General features: G+C 43.7%; 1 protein-coding gene across 8 annotated transcripts in view; it reads left to right on the forward strand.

Moving 5' to 3' along the window:
- Window positions 1-16,777, forward strand: part of Cntrl (centriolin) — an 88,463-nt gene that overhangs the window by 67,268 nt on the left and 4,418 nt on the right. For all 8 annotated transcript variants that reach the window (XR_005286222.1, XM_038337139.1, XM_038337140.1 and 5 more), the window contains 13 exons: window positions 2,077-2,207; window positions 2,358-2,498; window positions 2,580-2,706; window positions 2,861-3,025; window positions 3,683-3,842; window positions 6,369-6,484; window positions 6,559-6,776; window positions 10,555-10,712; window positions 12,228-12,301; window positions 13,688-13,876; window positions 14,288-14,513; window positions 15,064-15,269; window positions 16,323-16,463. Coding sequence is in view for 7 of the 8 variants with exons in the window: in XM_038337139.1 (XP_038193067.1) it covers window positions 2,077-2,207; window positions 2,358-2,498; window positions 2,580-2,706; window positions 2,861-3,025; window positions 3,683-3,842; window positions 6,369-6,484; window positions 6,559-6,776; window positions 10,555-10,712; window positions 12,228-12,301; window positions 13,688-13,876; window positions 14,288-14,513; window positions 15,064-15,269; window positions 16,323-16,463 (2,052 nt within the window). In the remaining variant the exon portion in view is untranslated. The remainder of the gene's footprint in view (window positions 1-2,076; window positions 2,208-2,357; window positions 2,499-2,579; window positions 2,707-2,860; window positions 3,026-3,682; window positions 3,843-6,368; window positions 6,485-6,558; window positions 6,777-10,554; window positions 10,713-12,227; window positions 12,302-13,687; window positions 13,877-14,287; window positions 14,514-15,063; window positions 15,270-16,322; window positions 16,464-16,777) is intronic.

Below are 16,777 nucleotides of genomic sequence, written 5' to 3' on the forward strand. Positions count from 1 at the left end.
TTTTTATTTTGTTAGTTCAACTTGAATCTATTTAAGTTAATAGAAACCTACTACTTGGAACTGAATGGGTGGCTTCACCTATTAAATTCTGTGTACTGCTGTTGCAATACAACCCAAAGGTTTTTCATTTGTTTGGTTTTGGTTTTTAATCTGTTTTTCAGGATGTTAGATCAGGTTTTATCTGCTAGTCAACAGAGTGTCAGGTCCCCCACAGAGGTGGCCAAGGCTCGTCTCTAATTTAGGAGGCTGTAGTGAGTCTCTGGGCCTGCAGCATTCAGCCCCCCTATATCATTGGAGTCCATCAGTCTTCACAGACATAGCCCCTTCCAGGAATCCTCCCTCACATGGTACATGGTCTAAATGAGAACAGGGGTGTCCTCATTTCTTTTCTTTTCTTTTTGTTTTGTTTTTGTTTTGTTTCAGTTTTTCAAGGCAGGGTTCTCTGTTTCTCTGTGTAGCCCTGGCTGTCCTGGCTCTCACTCTGTAGACCAGGCACAAACTCACAGAGATCTACCCACCTCTGCCTCCCGAGTGCTGGGGTTAGAGGTGTGTGCCACCACTGCCTGACCCTCATTTCTTTTCTTACGAGGAGTCCTTGTGCTGTAAACATTCGGTTGCTGTGTGGAGAAGTAGAGAAAACATATCACCTGTATTTGCTTTAATCGGTAGCATTGGCACTGGGCACACAGAGGAAGGTTGACCACACACAGCAGAGCCACTCTCTCCTCCCAGGGACTCAGGGTTAAGGCTTGCGAAGCAGAGGAGAGGAAGCAGCTGAATGTGCCAGACATGTTAGAACCTGCCCAGGAGGCTAGAGCACCTTCCTTCTTGAGCAGGGCAATGCTCTGCTGATGAGCTGGCAGAAGGCAGCTCAGTGAAGAGATGCGGCGACATGTCTAGTGCTGTGGACCTCCAGCCAGTTGACATCCACAGGACAGTTCATACAGATTTCACCCACAGACACCTATGACTTCTGAGGCTCTATGTGAGTCAATATTCAATCAAGTACAAACTAAACTCCTTTTAGATTCATTAAACCTCTTAATCTAGGCAGATCAGGAAACCAAGTTGATATTTGATATGCCAAATCTAGCATAGGAATATATCCAGAGACTTGAAAGAGATTTGGTATTGGTGTTCCTTAGCCGTAAAGAAGTCACATCACAAAATGAGAGCCCATTTCACGATGATATCTGATGTAAGAAGAATCTGCGCGAGAGATCAAAAACTTGGTAAAATTGTTGACATTTATTTTTATTTATTTATTTAAACTTAACTGAAAGTTTTATTGAGGGAAGGGAGAGAGAGGAAGAGAAGAGAAAGAAAAAGAGACAGAGATTAGAGAAGAAGAAGCAGGAAAAGCCCTGCCTGCCCCTAAAGAAGAGCAGCAGGAAGGAGACAAGTTATTGCCATTTAGTTGACTAGATTTGATAATAACCAAATTTTTTAAATACAAAGGTATCTCCAGTCAGTCTCATCATCTTGGAACGACTTTTTTTATTAAGAGCTGTTTGTTGACAAAGATGTAGTTGTTGGGCTGGAGAGATGGCTCAGAGGTTAAAGAGCACTGGCTGCTCTTCCAAAGGTCCTGAGTTCAATTCCCAGCAACCACATGGTGGCTCACAACCATCTGTAATGAGGTCTGGTGCCCTCTTCTGGCCTGCAAGCATACATGGAGGCTGAACACTGTGTACATAATAAATAAATAAATCTTAAAAAAAAAAAAAAAGATGTAGTTGTACAGTTCCTCTCACCTGCTTACACCACTTGAAGTTCTTTTCTGCTCTAGCGTACTCTGACATCTGCATGCTGCTACACGTCATTAAAAGACTAGGTCGCAGTCTGTTTTAATTCACTATCTTCATCTTTCATTTGTCCAGATTTATCTAACTACATTTTTACATAGTAATCATTTGCTTCTGGACAACTCTCTGAGTATTAGAGAGTCATAGCAAAGGAATGTTTTCAGGTATTTCTATTTGTATCATGTTTACTGAGATTTGTACCAGTTAATTCGGTAAATAACTATGGTAAGTACTATAGTCGAATTGGTTTTAATGGCAGTTTCTCTTCTAGACAAAGAATGCTGCTGAAAAGTTTGCTGATGCTGAAAGAAATTTATTACAAACTGAGTCAGATGCTAAGGCATTAGAAAAGAGAGCCCAGGAGACTGCACTTAACCTCATGAAAGCCGAGCAGCAACTAAGGTGGGTGGAGCCCAGTGCTACTGAGGTGCGTGACCTCGGGACTGCTGAGGCGGGTTGACTCCTTTGCCACTGCAGGCTGAGGTGCACAGAGTAATAATGGTTGATATGTGCTAAGCCTGAAGAGCCAAGGGGGTAAATATCCCGTTGTAGATTGCTTCAGGCTGATGCAGAGGACTTGGAGCAGCACAAAATCAAACAAGAAGAGATCTTAAAAGAAATAAACAAAGTCGTAGCAGCCAAAGACGCGGATTTCCAGTGTCTGAATGAGAAGAAGGAGAAACTGACAGAAGAGTGAGTAACAGCCTTTGAGGGGCCCCAGGGTGGGGGTGGGGGCCCCTTTAGAGGCTGCTACAGAACTGCCCTGCTTTGTAGGCTTCAGAGTCTGCAGAGAGACATCGAGATAGCCGAATGCAATGAGGATCGCCACCTGCAGATCCTCAGAGAATCTGAGACTCTCCTTCAGGCCAAGAGAGCTGAGCTGGAAACATTGAAAAGCCAGGTGTGGCTAGATACTCAGAAGAAGGCTAATTAAGACATATTTATTCTTGAGGATTGCTGGATAAGGTTTATAATTGTAGAAAAGATGGGAAAATACAAAAGGTATTAAAAATATATACATCTTGAAGTCCAACTTCCCATCTCTCCTTTTTCAGGTGACAAGCCAGCAGCAGGAGCTGGCTGACCTAGATACACAGTTGAGGCATAGAAGGGAGGAGCTGCTTCTACTCCAGGACAGCCTGGTCCAGGCAAAATCTGACCTCCAGGAAGCCCTGACACTGGGCGAGACGGAAGTCGCTGAGAAGTGCAGTCACATCAGGGTATGTTTGACAATAAGCTCTCTTATGAGTCCAGGGCAGTGCTGTAGGTTTATGTTGAAGCTTTTCCCTGGTTCTCCCCAAATGGAGATAGAAAGGTCTCCTCCATAGTGCTGTTGGACATGTGTTAATGTATTGGTGATGACGAGTCAGGTGGTATCTGGATACACTCTGGGTTCTCTTGCTTCTTGACTTTCTCATGTCTTTCCTGTCCAGAAATGCCCTTACCCCAGGCACAGTCTTACATCCCATTCTACCTGCTTCTCAAAGCTCAGCCACATGCAACCTCCTGTTTTGGTTTGGGGTTTGTTTTTGTTTTTGTTTTTCAGTTGCTCTTAAGGAGTTTCGTTCTCTTGTATTTGAGAGCAGCCTCTTGTCTGTGACCGTGTCTGTGCTCCCAGCCTTCTGTCCTGACAGCCACTGAGGCTGGAAGCAGTCTTTGTATGGGGTAAATTGCACAAAGACCTATGTATGAATGTATGTTACTTTTTTCTGTTACACGGTAGATGTTAGTATAAAATATGGTTCTGTTCTTGGCACCAAAGGCAAAACTTGCTATACACAAATTTACAGATTAGGTCTATGAGATAAAACAGCAGCCTGACTCCTGCGAGAGGGACGCCAGGTCTTCACAGGGAGGTGACTTTTATTTAAACACAGGAAGTGAAGTCTCTGCTGGAAGAACTGAGTTTCCAGAAAGGAGAACTGAATGTCCACATCAGTGAAAAGAAGACTCAGCTCGCACTTATAAAGCAGGAGATGGAGAAGGAGGAAGGAAACCTTCAGGTAGTTTTACAGCAGCTGCAGAAACATAAGGCTGGTAAGTTTAAAGAGCAGGTCTCACAGTATGAGGCTGGGAGCATCTGTGCCGCACCTCACCACACTGACATCACTGATGAGCAAACAGGAGCAGGTTATTAAAGGAACATGATGGTTCCTGCCATTCCGTTTGTTAAGGTTTATTTAAAGGGAAGTAGCCATATTAGTGACTGATTAGAGTGTGCTGTCGGAAGGAAGGCTCTTAGAACTGATGGGGTATAACAGAGAGGTTTCAAATATTCAAATTCGTAAAACCAATTTTGTAGGCTATTTGATCACACTGTGAAACCAAAACTGTGTTAATAAAATCAACCTTGGATTAGTTGATTTTATTAGTTGACAGGAACAGCCATACAGAAAGATGGATAAAGAGGCACAGGCACACAGGAAAGAGTAGGGAGTTTCATGGTATTTTTGGTTTGGGACAGCTGAAGAGAGGCTCTCTTGTTAGGTCTTTGGCCAAAAAGGAAAACCAGCTGATTGCTTCTTAGCTTCTCTGAGCTAGCAGGTTTTCACCCCAGCATCTGACTCCTGAGTCTTTATCGGTAAAGAGAATGATAGCGACTTGGTCAAAAAAGTACATTTGGTGGCAACAACAGCTGGTGCTGGAAATCTCGCCAGGCCTCGGGGCTGTGGGGCCATAGATGGTAGGTAGGTTAGATATCAGATCAGGTACAGCAACTCAAGCCGACTGAAAAGCAGCCGCGGAAGTGCCCATTTCTACTCATCTAGAGATGGCCAGCCTTTAATGTGTGACTACAGAGCTGGAGAAAAAAAAAGGCTTATGCTTAATACTTAAAAGACACGAAAAATTAGAGTGAAAAATATTTAGGTGAATGGTGAGTATGAGATATAGCCCAGTTCTTTTATTTATTTATTTATGATCATGTTTTATTTTATGTGAGCATAGTGTGTGCATGCCTACGTGTGTACACAGCCCAGAGGAGGACATCTGATGTCCTGTTGGGTCACTATCTTATTCCCTTTAAACGAGGGCTCTCACTAAACCTGGTCCCAGTGATCCTCCTACCTCTGCATCCCACCCCACCCCACACATACACACATAGAATACTACAGTTATAGCCACACACAGCTTTTTCTGTGGGTCCTGGGATTTAAACTCAGGTCCTCATATCCACATAGCAAATGCTTTTTACCAGCAGTGTCCTGGAAACCTGTCTGGGCAATGAGGGAATGGAGAAAACACCAGATAAGCAGACGTGGGCCACACTTGCTCCGCTAGAGCAGCACAGTGGAGGTGGGGTCCTGATGGAGGAGGGTCATCTGTCTATGTGTTACTTTCATTGGTTAATAAAGAAACTGCCTTGGCCCTTTAATAGGACAGAAAATTAGGTAGGCAGAGTAGACAGAACAGAATTGTGGGAGAAAGAAAGCAGAGTCAGGCAGACGCCATAGCTCTCCTCTCTAAGATAGACGCAGGCTAAGATCCTTCCCGGTAAGACACCACCTCGTGGTGCTACACAGATTATTAGAAATGGGTTAGTCAAGATGTGAGAGCCAATCAGAGGCTACAGATAACGGGCCAGGCAGTGTTTAAACGAATACAGTTTCCGTGTAATTATTTCAGGTAAAGCTAGCCGGGTGGCAAGGACACAGCCCGCCACTGTCATCACTACAGGACTACAGGGTCCAGTCTCTGTAGGCCTGCATAGCAGTCTCAGGCTATATATATTTGGGAGGAGGAAGCTGCATTGCTCGCCTGTGCACACACTGTCAGCATTCACAGACTAGGGAAGGAAGGCTTTACTCGGTCACATCAGTTTCCTGACCAGAGCTTCCCAGTCCACCTGAGGCCGTGCCCATGTCAGACAAAGTGTACTTCTGAAATAAAACACCCCAAAATGCTCTTGTAGTAGTTATCTTTTGAGTTTTGTATTACATTTTTTGCTTATTATATGTGTACATGTGAAGAACAGTATGGAAGTCAGGAAACTCTGGGGGCATTGGTTCTTTTCACCATGTGGGTCCAAATTTTTCCTATTTGAATTAATATTTTTTCAAAAAAAAGTACTTAGTTTATTCTATATGGAAATAAATTCTCCTAGAATCAGAATTTTATTAAATGTTTTCAACAAATTAGTGTCATTTTTGTTTACTTGCCTCCCAGTGCTGGGATTAAAGGTGTGCGCCACCACCAGCCAGCTACAAATTAGTGTTTTTAACAGGACTTTCAAAAAGATTTTTCCTTTAAAAATAAAGTCAGGGCCGGGCGGTGATGGCTGGCGCACGCCTTTAATCCCAGCACTTGGGAGGCAGAGGCAGGCGGATCTCTGAGTTCGAGGCCAGCCTGGTCTACAAGAGCTAGTTCCAGGACAGGCTCTAGAAACTACAGGGAAACCCTGTCTTGAAAAACCAATAAAATAAATAAAATAAAATAAAGTCAGCATTTAGGTAATTCAGCAAAATTGTGTTTCTGTGTCCGTCAACAAAGAGGTGCAGTCTGTCGTGCTTGTGCTCTGTCTCCTGGTTCTCTTCCTGGCACTGACCACCGCTTTGTCTCTGTCAGAACTAAAGACTGTAGCAAACACGCTGCAACTTGAAAACAGTGAGCTCCAAGGTCTGAGGCTACAGCACGACCAGAAGGTGACGGAGCTGGAGAAGACCCAGGTGGATGTGCTGGAGGTACGAAGGAAAACCTGTGCCTTTCCCCCCAGCCTTTCTCCTCAGGGTTCTGAAGTCTCTCCTGTCTGACTCAGGAAAAGCTGGAGCTGGAGAGTTTGCAGCAGACAGCACAGCAGCAGAACAGGGAAATAGAGTGGCAGAAGCAGCTGCTGGAGAGAGACAAGCGGGAAATAGAGCGAGTGAGGGCCGAGACCCAGGCACTGCGGTCATGTGTGGAGTGTTTGACTAAAGAAAAGGAAGATCTCCAAGAGCAATGTGAAACTTGGGAAAAGAAGTCTTCACATGCCAAAAGGTAAGGGAGCTGCTCATAGTGCTTCATGTCTGGAATCCCAGTACCCAAGAGCTGATGCAGGAGCATTGCTGTGAATTTAAGGCCACCATGGCCTTACATAGCAGGTTCTAAGCCACCAGTGCTATTTAATAAGAACCTGTCTGAAATCAATAGCAAAAGCCAAGTGTGGTGACGCACGCCTTTAATCCCAGCACTTGGGAGGCAGAGGCAGGTGGATCTCTGTGAGTTTGAGGCCACCCTGATCTACAGAGTAAGTTCCAGGACACCCAACACTGTTAAACAATGAAACCCTGACTCAACAAAACAGCAAAAATTATACAGAAAAAAATATTTTACAAACTTATAGCATAATTTTCTGATTTTTTTGGTGGTTTTTCTTTCAACTTTTCTCCCCTTAAGAGCATTTTTTCAAAAACTACCTTGCTGAATGTAGGTGACAGTTGTATGGCTGGATATACTGCAGGGCCACTGGCAGTGGCACTAGAATTTATTCCTACTGCTTGTACTGGCATTTTGGAACCCATTCTCTTTGGATGGATACCTTGCTCAGCCTAGATATAGTAGGGAGGGTCTTGGATCTCCCCAAAGCAATGTGCCTTACCCTCTTTGAGGAATGGATGGGGGCTGGAAGGAGGTGAGGGAATGGGAGCTGGGATTGGTATGTAAAATGAAGAAAGCTAGCTTGTTTTCTTTTTAAAAAAATAAAATAAAAAAACAAGCAATCTGGCCTGGGGTTGGAGGTAGAGTGGTTGGTCTCCAGAGCCCGTGTGAAAGCAGAACCAGCCGGATGCAGAGACACACACTCATAGTCCAGCACAGGAAGGTCTCTGAAGCTCACAGGCCAGCCTAGCCTGCATGAGCTCTAGGCACTAAGAGACCCTGCTCTAAACACCGAAGGGTGTCCTCTGAATCACACACACACTTTCTTTTGCTGGAAACAAATGCAAAGGAACAATTTCTTCATTTCTGTAAGAGACAAATTGTTCTCAAATTGATCTACATATTGAAAACAGTTGCAGTCAAAATCCCAGTAAGCGTTTTTTCCTTCCTTTTTTAAAAATTCAAAATTTGGTTCTAAAATTTATAAGGAAAGCAAAAGACCAACAATTCATAGAGTTCTTTAGACATAACATGAAGCAAAACTAGGAAGTAAGAAAAGGATTTAAGATTAATATAACTTGATTTTAAGACTTCATATAGGGGCTGAAGAGATGGCTCAGTGATTAAGAGCACTGATTGCTCTTCCAGAGGACCTGGGTTCAACTCCCAGCACCCATATGGCAGCTCACAACTGTCTGTAACTCCAGTTTTAGGGGACCTGAAACTTCCCATGGCAAAACACTAATGCACATTTAAAAAAAATAAAAAAGACTTCGTATAAATTATACTAATCAAAACCCTGTGGTGCTGGTATACAATAGATAAATAAATCCATGCAACAGAATGGAGCAGTGCTTCTCAGTGCTGCGATCCCTTCATACAGTTTCTCATGTTGTAGCGACCCCCAACCATAAAATCATTTTTGTTGTTACTGTATAACTATAATTTTGCTACTGTTATGGATCGTAATTAAATATCTGTGTTTTCTGTGTTCTACCCCCAAAGAGGTCACAACCCACAGGTTGAGAGCCACTAGACTAGAGGGTCCAGAAATAAACTTTGATATATGAAGCATGTATTTTGAGAAGTATCTCAAGGCATCTTTTCAATAGAGAAATAGTCCTTTTAGAATTATTATTGTAAGAATTGAAGATATAAAGCCCAGAATACAATCCATATTTTACTATATTAAAAAAAATGAGGAGTTCCAGGTAATGGTGGCACACACTTTTAATCCCAGCAGTCAGGAGGCAGAGGCAGGTGAATCTCTGAGTTCGAGGCCAGCCTGATCTACAGAGTGAGTTCCAGGACAGGCTCCAAAAATGTACAGAGAAACCCTGTCTCGAAAAAAAAAAAAAAAAAAAAAAAAAAAAGAGCTAGAGAGATGAGTCAACAGTTAAACCATTTACTGCTCTCCCAGAGGTTCTGAGTTCAATTTTTACCACCTACATGATCGCATATAACCATAAGTATCTCTAGTTACAGGCATTGTGACACTCCCTTCTGGCCACTGTGAGTACTAGGCATGCAAGTAGTGCACAGACATGCATGCAGGCTGAACACCTAGTCACATAAGCCAACAAAATGGCTCAGTGGGTAAAGATTCTTGCTATCAAGCCTGGGATAACCTGTGTTTAATTCCCTGAGTTCACAAAGTAGAAGAATACAACTCCCTAAGTTGTCATTTTATCTCCACACATGCAGCATTGCATGTGCATACCCCCTCTCCAACTGAATAAATACGTGAAAAGAAAATGAGCCATAAGCATGAATATGAAAATTAAATATAAAACTTAAGAGAAGGCAAGCCCTTTGTGACTTCAACAGGACAAAAATTTCCTTATCTAGGCATCAAAAACATGATCCAAATAAAAACAGTAAAGCACAGTGGTGGGGAGATGGCTGAGTTCCAGGTACCAGAACTCTGTAAAAGGGAGGAGAGAAGGCAAGATCCTATTGGCCTACTGGCTTAGCTCATTTAGCCAAAAGAGTGAGTTCCAGGTTCAGAGAGATACTGTATCATTTCATGCATGCCTGTAAAGGTAAACACATCTTACACACAAATGCTTCCACATACATACAAAATCAGATAAGTAAAGTAGGACATTTAATGCTGACAAGAAGACACAAGTGCTCTGATGACCTGAGATAACCCTGGAACCCACATAAAAGACCATATGCTGGGGTTGTGCATTGGGAATCCCAGCACTGTTGTGGAGAGATGGGAGGCAGAGATAGGAGAATCACCTGGAAGCCCACATGCTAGCCAGCCTGGAGAAACCACCACAGCAGGGAGAAAGGAAACCGGTTCCTGGAGGCTGTGTTCTGGCCTGCGCTCAGACGCATGTACAGTAGTAATAAGTGACCTTATTAAAAACTGGACATGCAAGCCAGGTGTGATGGCACACACCTTTAACCCCAGCACTTGGGAGGTAGGAGCAGGTGGAAATCCGTGAGTCCAAGCCAGCTTAGTCTACAAAGCTAGTTCCAGGACAGCCAGAGCTACATAGAAAGACCCTTTCTCAATAAATAAATAAACAAATAAATAAATAAATAAAATCGAGGCATTTAAAAGATCTCTTCAAAAGACACTTTTGAAAGTAATAAAAATACATGACAAGAGTTAGGAGAAAAATCTTCTCAATCATGTGTGTAATGTAAGACTTAAATCTGCAAAATATTTATTATAAAGAGCCTTCAAAACTTAATAGAAAATAACTTAGCTTTTTTAAATGGGCTAAATAAAGATTTGAACATATATTTTCATAGAAGCTACATGATGGAAAAGAAGCACATGAAAAATGCTAAGTATCATTCATCACTAGGGACACCCAACTTAAAACCAGTGAGATACACACTTGCTAGAATGGCCGCAGTAACGGCAAACCCTATGGTACAAATTGTGCATATAGTGTGTTTCCTGCTTTTTCACTGATGAGTTTGCAGTCTGTGTTTATCACTGTTTTATTTGTTTTGTTTTGGGAATTTTGAATGTCACATGTAAAACTTAGTGAACCTTTTTTTTTTTTTAATTTCCTATTGGAATGCTGGTGAGGTGTCTTTCGGAAATGAGTTCTGGCATCCTCTATTCCAGGCCTCATCCTCATCCCGGCTTCCTACTGTGCACTCTGGAGGGTGTGCGTGTTTTCTGTTTAACAGTCTGGTTTGTTCCATGTAGAGTTCTAGCAGCTTCTGAAGAAAGCAACAGAACAGAGCAGTCGACCCTAGGGAAGCTGGAGCTGCGTGTCAGAGAGCTGCAGCAGGAGCTGGAGCGCCTGAGCCAAGACAAGCTAGCCCTGCACAGCGACATCTCCATGGTGCAGCAGCAGCTCCAAGGTAAGGGACGGACTGCAGTCTCATGACTCCACAGCCCGCAGCTTGCCCCAAAGAGAAATGAGTGATGCAAAACGGGGCATGGGGTTTCTTTCTAAAATTAGATTATAGATTTGATTGTGCCACTCTGTAAATATACCAGGTCTAAATCATATACTTTTAAGACACACATGATACATGGATTATATTGTAAGATGTTTTTTAAAATCTAATTTATGTTCCTTAGGGAACAGTTTAGAATTAGAACAAAAAATTATATAAAAATTACTTTTGGGGGGCTGGAGAGATGGCTCAGAGGGTAAGAGCACTGCCTGCTCTTCCAAAGGTCCTGAGTTCAATTCCCAGCAACCACATGGTGGCTCACAACCATCTGTAATGGGGTCTGGGGTCTGGTGCCCTCATCTGGCCTGAAGGCACACACACAGACAGAATATTGTATACATAATAGATAGATATAGATAGATAGATAGATAGATAGATAGATAGATAGATAGATAGATAGATAGATAGATAGATAGATAGATGAGAGAGGGAGGGAGGGAGGGAGGGAGGGAGGGAGGGAGGGAGGGAGGGAGGGAGGGAGGGAGAGATTAAAAAAAATACTTTTGGGCCAGTGAGGTGGGTCAGTAGGTAAAAAGCACTTGCCACCAAGCCTGACAACCTGAACTGCAAGCTCACAATACAAGGAGAGAACTGACTCCCAGAAGTTGACCTCTGTCCTCCACGTTGCTTCATGGCTCATGTTCATGCTCACTCGCACAAATACACACAGTAGTAATACATTGACGTCACTCCTCGCGCCATAACTCTGTGCGTGTGCGTGCACCCAAATAGTAGAAATGTCTTTTACTACCAAATGTTTCTGTTCACTTATTTAGGAGAAATGGCTAAGTATTTATAGCTATTAAGCATTTATTATGTTCTAGTCATGGTGTATGTACTGTCTCATTTTTAATCCATGTGACACACTAGATCTGGTGACACACACAGTACTCATTAGGCTGAGGCAGGAGGAACATTAAGTTTAAACCAACTGGGCTGCATGATGAGACACTGTTTCAAAAGCAAACATAACCTTTGAGCATTTTTGACATAGAAAGCAGTATTTTATCCGTTATCTGTTTATAGGTGATGATACTGAGGCTTAATTTCTTGCAGTTTACTAAAGATCACAGAGCTAGTAATAGATACCAATTTTATCTATGTATTGTCTTCATGAAAGAGTCTGCCAGATTTACATTTGCAGAAGTAATGTGCAGTACACCCATTTTTAAACCACTAATTTAACCAACATTATTATCTAAGTGTTTGTGAATTCTTTGAAATATGAAAATATGGAAATCTTTGAAAACCCCTACCTGGGTTGTACATGTCTTTTGCCCTTTAATAAGGTAGTGTAGCATTGTCATTGTTTTAACAGAAATAAGTATAAATTTAATACTGATGAAATTTGAGGAGGTTCAAGTGAAAAACTGTATGCATATGTATAAATAACATTTTATGAAAATGTTTCTGTAGATAAACGGGAAGCCATAAACTCGCTACAGGAGGAACTAGATAATACCCAAGACCATTTGAACGTAGCAAAGCAGGTAAGGTTCACAAATATAATTTTCTTCTTTCAGCTGGCACTACAGTGCCATATGCCCCTTACACGGCACCATAGGGCCCAATACACAACACCATATAGCCCCTTAAACAGCTCCATCAGGCCACCTATGCAGCTCCATAGGGCCACCTACACAGCTCCATAGGGCCACCTACACAGCACCATAAGGCTATCTACCTACACAGCACTGCCTTCAGATAAGGCTTTGGTCCTGGGATGGTTCTCGGGTCTGTGTTAGCACTTGGTTCAAGTTCACCCAAAGCTAGGAAGAAGTAGGGTAGTAGTTAGACCAGAGTCAAACAGCAGTTCCTAGAAGCCTCTACCAGGACATGGGGACTTATGGCACGGGTGCTCTCCCCACTCCCATGAGATTGCTCACAGAACTGCAGAGCAGGTGTCAATTGGAGCATCCATCCAGTCAGGAGCCAACTAGTGCAGCTTGTGACCCTGTGCTTCTGATGACCTTGATCACTCAGTGTCAGCCTGTGAGAGCAGGACTACATACAGTTTAGGGTTCAGAGGGCTTCAAGAAATTAGATGAAACATTAAATTCTCTTCCTTTACCTTTAGAATTCTGTGTTTCTAAAAACATAAAACTTATAAGACAATTTTTTTTGTTGGGGGGTATTCAAGACAGGATTTTTCTCTGTTGCTTTCAAGCCTGTCCTGGAACTAGCTCTGTAGATCAGGCTGGCCTCGAACTCACAGAGATCTACCTGCCTTTGCCTCCCGAGTGCTGGGATTGAGACCTGGCTCAAAAATCTTTATTGTTTTTATTTTATGTGCATTGGTGTTTTGCCTACATGTGTGTCTGTTGGATCTCCCTGGAACTGGGATTTCAGTTGTGAGCTGCCATGTGGGTGCTGGGAATTGAACCTGGGTCCTCTGAAAGAACAGCCATTGCTCTTAACCACTGAGCCATCTCTCCAGCCCTCAAAAAAAATCTCTGTATGATGTCAGATTCTTAAATTTTTCTGTGTTAAAAATAAAGCTAACTCTTTCAAATTTGTTCTAAGTTTTGAACCTGTCTAAAGATTTCAGATAGTAACAAAAGGATTAGCCCTTGTTTGTAGTTTCTCTTTGTCTTCCTAGCAGTCCTGAGGTTTTTGCAGAGTGCTGTTTATCTCCATCTTGTTGACAGGGCAACTGAAGCTTTAGTGAAGTTCGCCATCCCTTGCCATCTTACTTGTTAAGTAGGCACTGAGAGCAGGCAAGCCGGGGTTAACTCTGAGTTCTGGGCACTTTTCTGTTTTCTGTTAAGTTTGCTGGGAGTAAAGGATGTGGCACTTTTCAGACCTGGTCTAAGCAGACACTGGTCACCCTAGGAAGTGGCTTTGTAAGGAGTTCCACTGTGTTCTTTCGTCTAAAGGACCTGCTCCACACCACCCAGTGCCAGAATGCTCTGCTCAGTGAACAGGGGCAGCTGCAGAAGGACATCAGCAAATGGATTGCCAGGTTTGAGAACTGCCAGAAAGAGACAGAGACTAAAGAACAGCAACTTCAGGAACTTCAGAATGAAATCAGAGAGAGCAAGCTCCAGCTAGACCAGCAAGAAGCGGTACTGCACAGAAAAGGGGGTGTTCTGCATTTCATGGGAGCTTCGTGCCTCCCACCTCCTAACCCAAGATCAGACTGCCGTGTGCATCTGCTGGTGACTGACTCTGATTAGTCTAAGTTACGGACTGTTCAGTCTCCGGCGTTGGTCCTGTAAAGATCTTAATGGCCACATCCTAATAAATGAGCACCTTGCATCCTCTTCTCATGGTGGCCAGGTGGCTTTCCAGACCCTGCTTCATCTTTATAAAGGCACTGGCAATTGTTCTCGCTGTCTGTCTCTGTCTGTCTGTCTGTCTCTGCCTCCCCTCTCCCCTTGCAGACATCTCTCTCCTTTCTTTTGAACTGGAATCTCTCTGAGGATCATCGGGGACACGTATTCCTATATGACTGACTAAGGTGATTTTCTATTCAGATGTTTCAAAAACTCCAGAAGGAAAGAGAAAGTGAGGAACAGAAGCTAGAGGCTGGTAAAGTGACCCTGATACAGCAGCAAGAGCGGCTGGAGAAGGAGCTGACAGAGCAGAAACTCAAACTGGAGCAGCTGCTCACAGACGTGTCGGCAGCTGAAGGACGCCTCAGGACCCTGCAGGAAGAGGAGCGGTGCAGTGAGAGCCTGGAGAAGACGCTATCCCAGGCCAGTAAGTACCCTGCAGGGTTTGACAGGGTGGAGTGCTGTTCTGTCGTCTTGTGAAGTATGTGGAAAGACTCAGACCCTGGCCTGTCTCAGGAGGCAGAAGGAGGGCAGCAGCTCTCTGAGAGATGGCTGAGGCCATGGGGAGGTTGGGGAATTTGTCCTTATGGTGAGGTTTGACCCTAAAACTGGCCAAAGTGTCTCTTCATGCCCTTCTTCATTATCCAGGAAGATGTGTGGGAAAGTGGGAAGTTAGACTCTCAAGGGCAAGTTTTTGGGAGCTGTGCATGTGGGGCAGATTTGACCCCAGCTGTTCAGAAATACGGTATCAGCACTGAAGGTTAAGTATAGGGATCCATTCTGGAATCAATTTGCTTTCTTGGTGAGCCTATCTTGAGTCCATGGAGTGAGTCGGGGCAGGCTTGTAAAACCAGGACTAGAGGGAAACAGCAGAGTGGGTAAGAGCACTGCAAGACAACCTATCCATGAGGTAGAAAGCTCTGCCCACAGCTAGTCCAGGGCCTCGGCCAAACCTACTAAACATGCTCACATTCCAGAACAGGAGCTTTCAGAACGGGAACAGCAGCTAATGGAGAAGTCAAGTGAGCTGTTGGCCCTGCAGAAAGAGGCAGACGCTATGAGGGCAGATTTCAGCCTACTGCGAAATCAGTTCTTAACAGAAAGGAAAAAGGCAGAGAAGCAGGTGGCTGGCCTAAAGGAAGCATTGAAGATACAGCGGAACCAACTAGAGAAAAACCTTCTAGTGAGTATTTGCTACCCTGGAAGTCTAGAGTAACGATCGGTTTACATTGAATTGACATATACATTTTACTTACCCACTGCTTCACTGGAGGGAAAATAAATTACTCATCAACCCAGGCCCTAACCCAATGGTAATTATTATTGAAGCACAAGGTGAGTTTTTTTCTGAGACTTGGTCATTAGCCCCAGAGCAGCTCTGGCTGCCAGCAGGGGGCCATCCTGTGGACAGTATCAGCACAGCACAGAGCTGTGCGCTGTGTTCAGCCCACTGTGGGCTGCCGGGTGTTGGGTTGGTAGGAACCTTTTTATAGCTGCATTCTGCCCTTTTTGGTCAACATTGGCTTTTATCAGATATACAAAAACCAGGAAGTATGGTGTACCATGCTTTTACCCTTGAACTAGGTGTGTTGGTTGGAGGAGGAATAATTACATCATTGAGAGCAATGAGCACAGTGGATTTCCGAAGAATGGGTTCTCCCTGCTCTCTGCAGGGAGTAGTGGAATCTGCTGTATGAAAGGAATCTGGATGCATTTCCCAGAGGGTGGTGTGCTTATACCTAGGACTAGACAATAGACAAGGTGATGGAATTTAAATGTCTGAAATTTAATCGGGGCACAGTGGCACACACCTTTAATCCCAGCACTCAGAACCAGAGGCAAAGATCTCTGAGTTTGAGGCCAGCCTAGTCTTACATGGTAGGTTCTAGGTCAGCCAGAGCTACATAGTGGCTACATACCCTGTCACAAATACATAAATAAATAAAATAACCCACACATACACATTACCCGTGATGACACTGTTACCATTTCACAGATAGTTAAAGTGGACTGGAAAAGGGGGAAGTAACTTGTCAGAGACAGTGCTAAATATCCGAGGTTCAAACATTGGGATTCTCCCGGCCACACCACACCCACCTGCCTCCAGGATGCAGATAGACTTAGCTCCATTCTGCCTCTGTAGAAACGGAGGTGGTTACAACACTAGTGAGTGTGGAAGCCAGTAACTACAATTGCCCATAAGTGACTACAAAGAATTTGCCTCCCTCTATGCTAGGAGCAAAAACAGGAGAATAGCTGCATGCAAAAGGAAATGGCCACAATTGAACTGGTAGCCCAGGACAACCATGAGCGGGCCAAACGCCTCATGAAGGAGCTCAACCAGATGCAGCATGAGTACCTGGAGCTCAAGAAACAGGTATTCACCCCCAAAGCCCAGCTGGCCAGCCTGGGCCACCATGTGGGCCTATTACACCCCTCCCCAGGGCTCAGGCAGGCTTTAGATGTTGCATGTGGGAGTTGTGAAAAGTTTATTGTTAAGAATATTCTGTAAGTTTTACAGCCCTAAAATTTAGACATTCACTTAAGGAAAAAGTATTGGTTAAAAATATACTTCTAAAATTATTTTCAGTTAGCTTTTTTTTAAAATGACATTTATTTGTGTTGTGTGTGAGTGCATCTTCCCCCACACACACACACACAAACACACACACTATGGCGAGCATGTGAAGG

Source organism: Arvicola amphibius, chromosome 7, assembly GCF_903992535.2.
Source record: "Arvicola amphibius chromosome 7, mArvAmp1.2, whole genome shotgun sequence".
Taxonomy (NCBI): Eukaryota; Metazoa; Chordata; class Mammalia; order Rodentia; family Cricetidae; genus Arvicola; species Arvicola amphibius.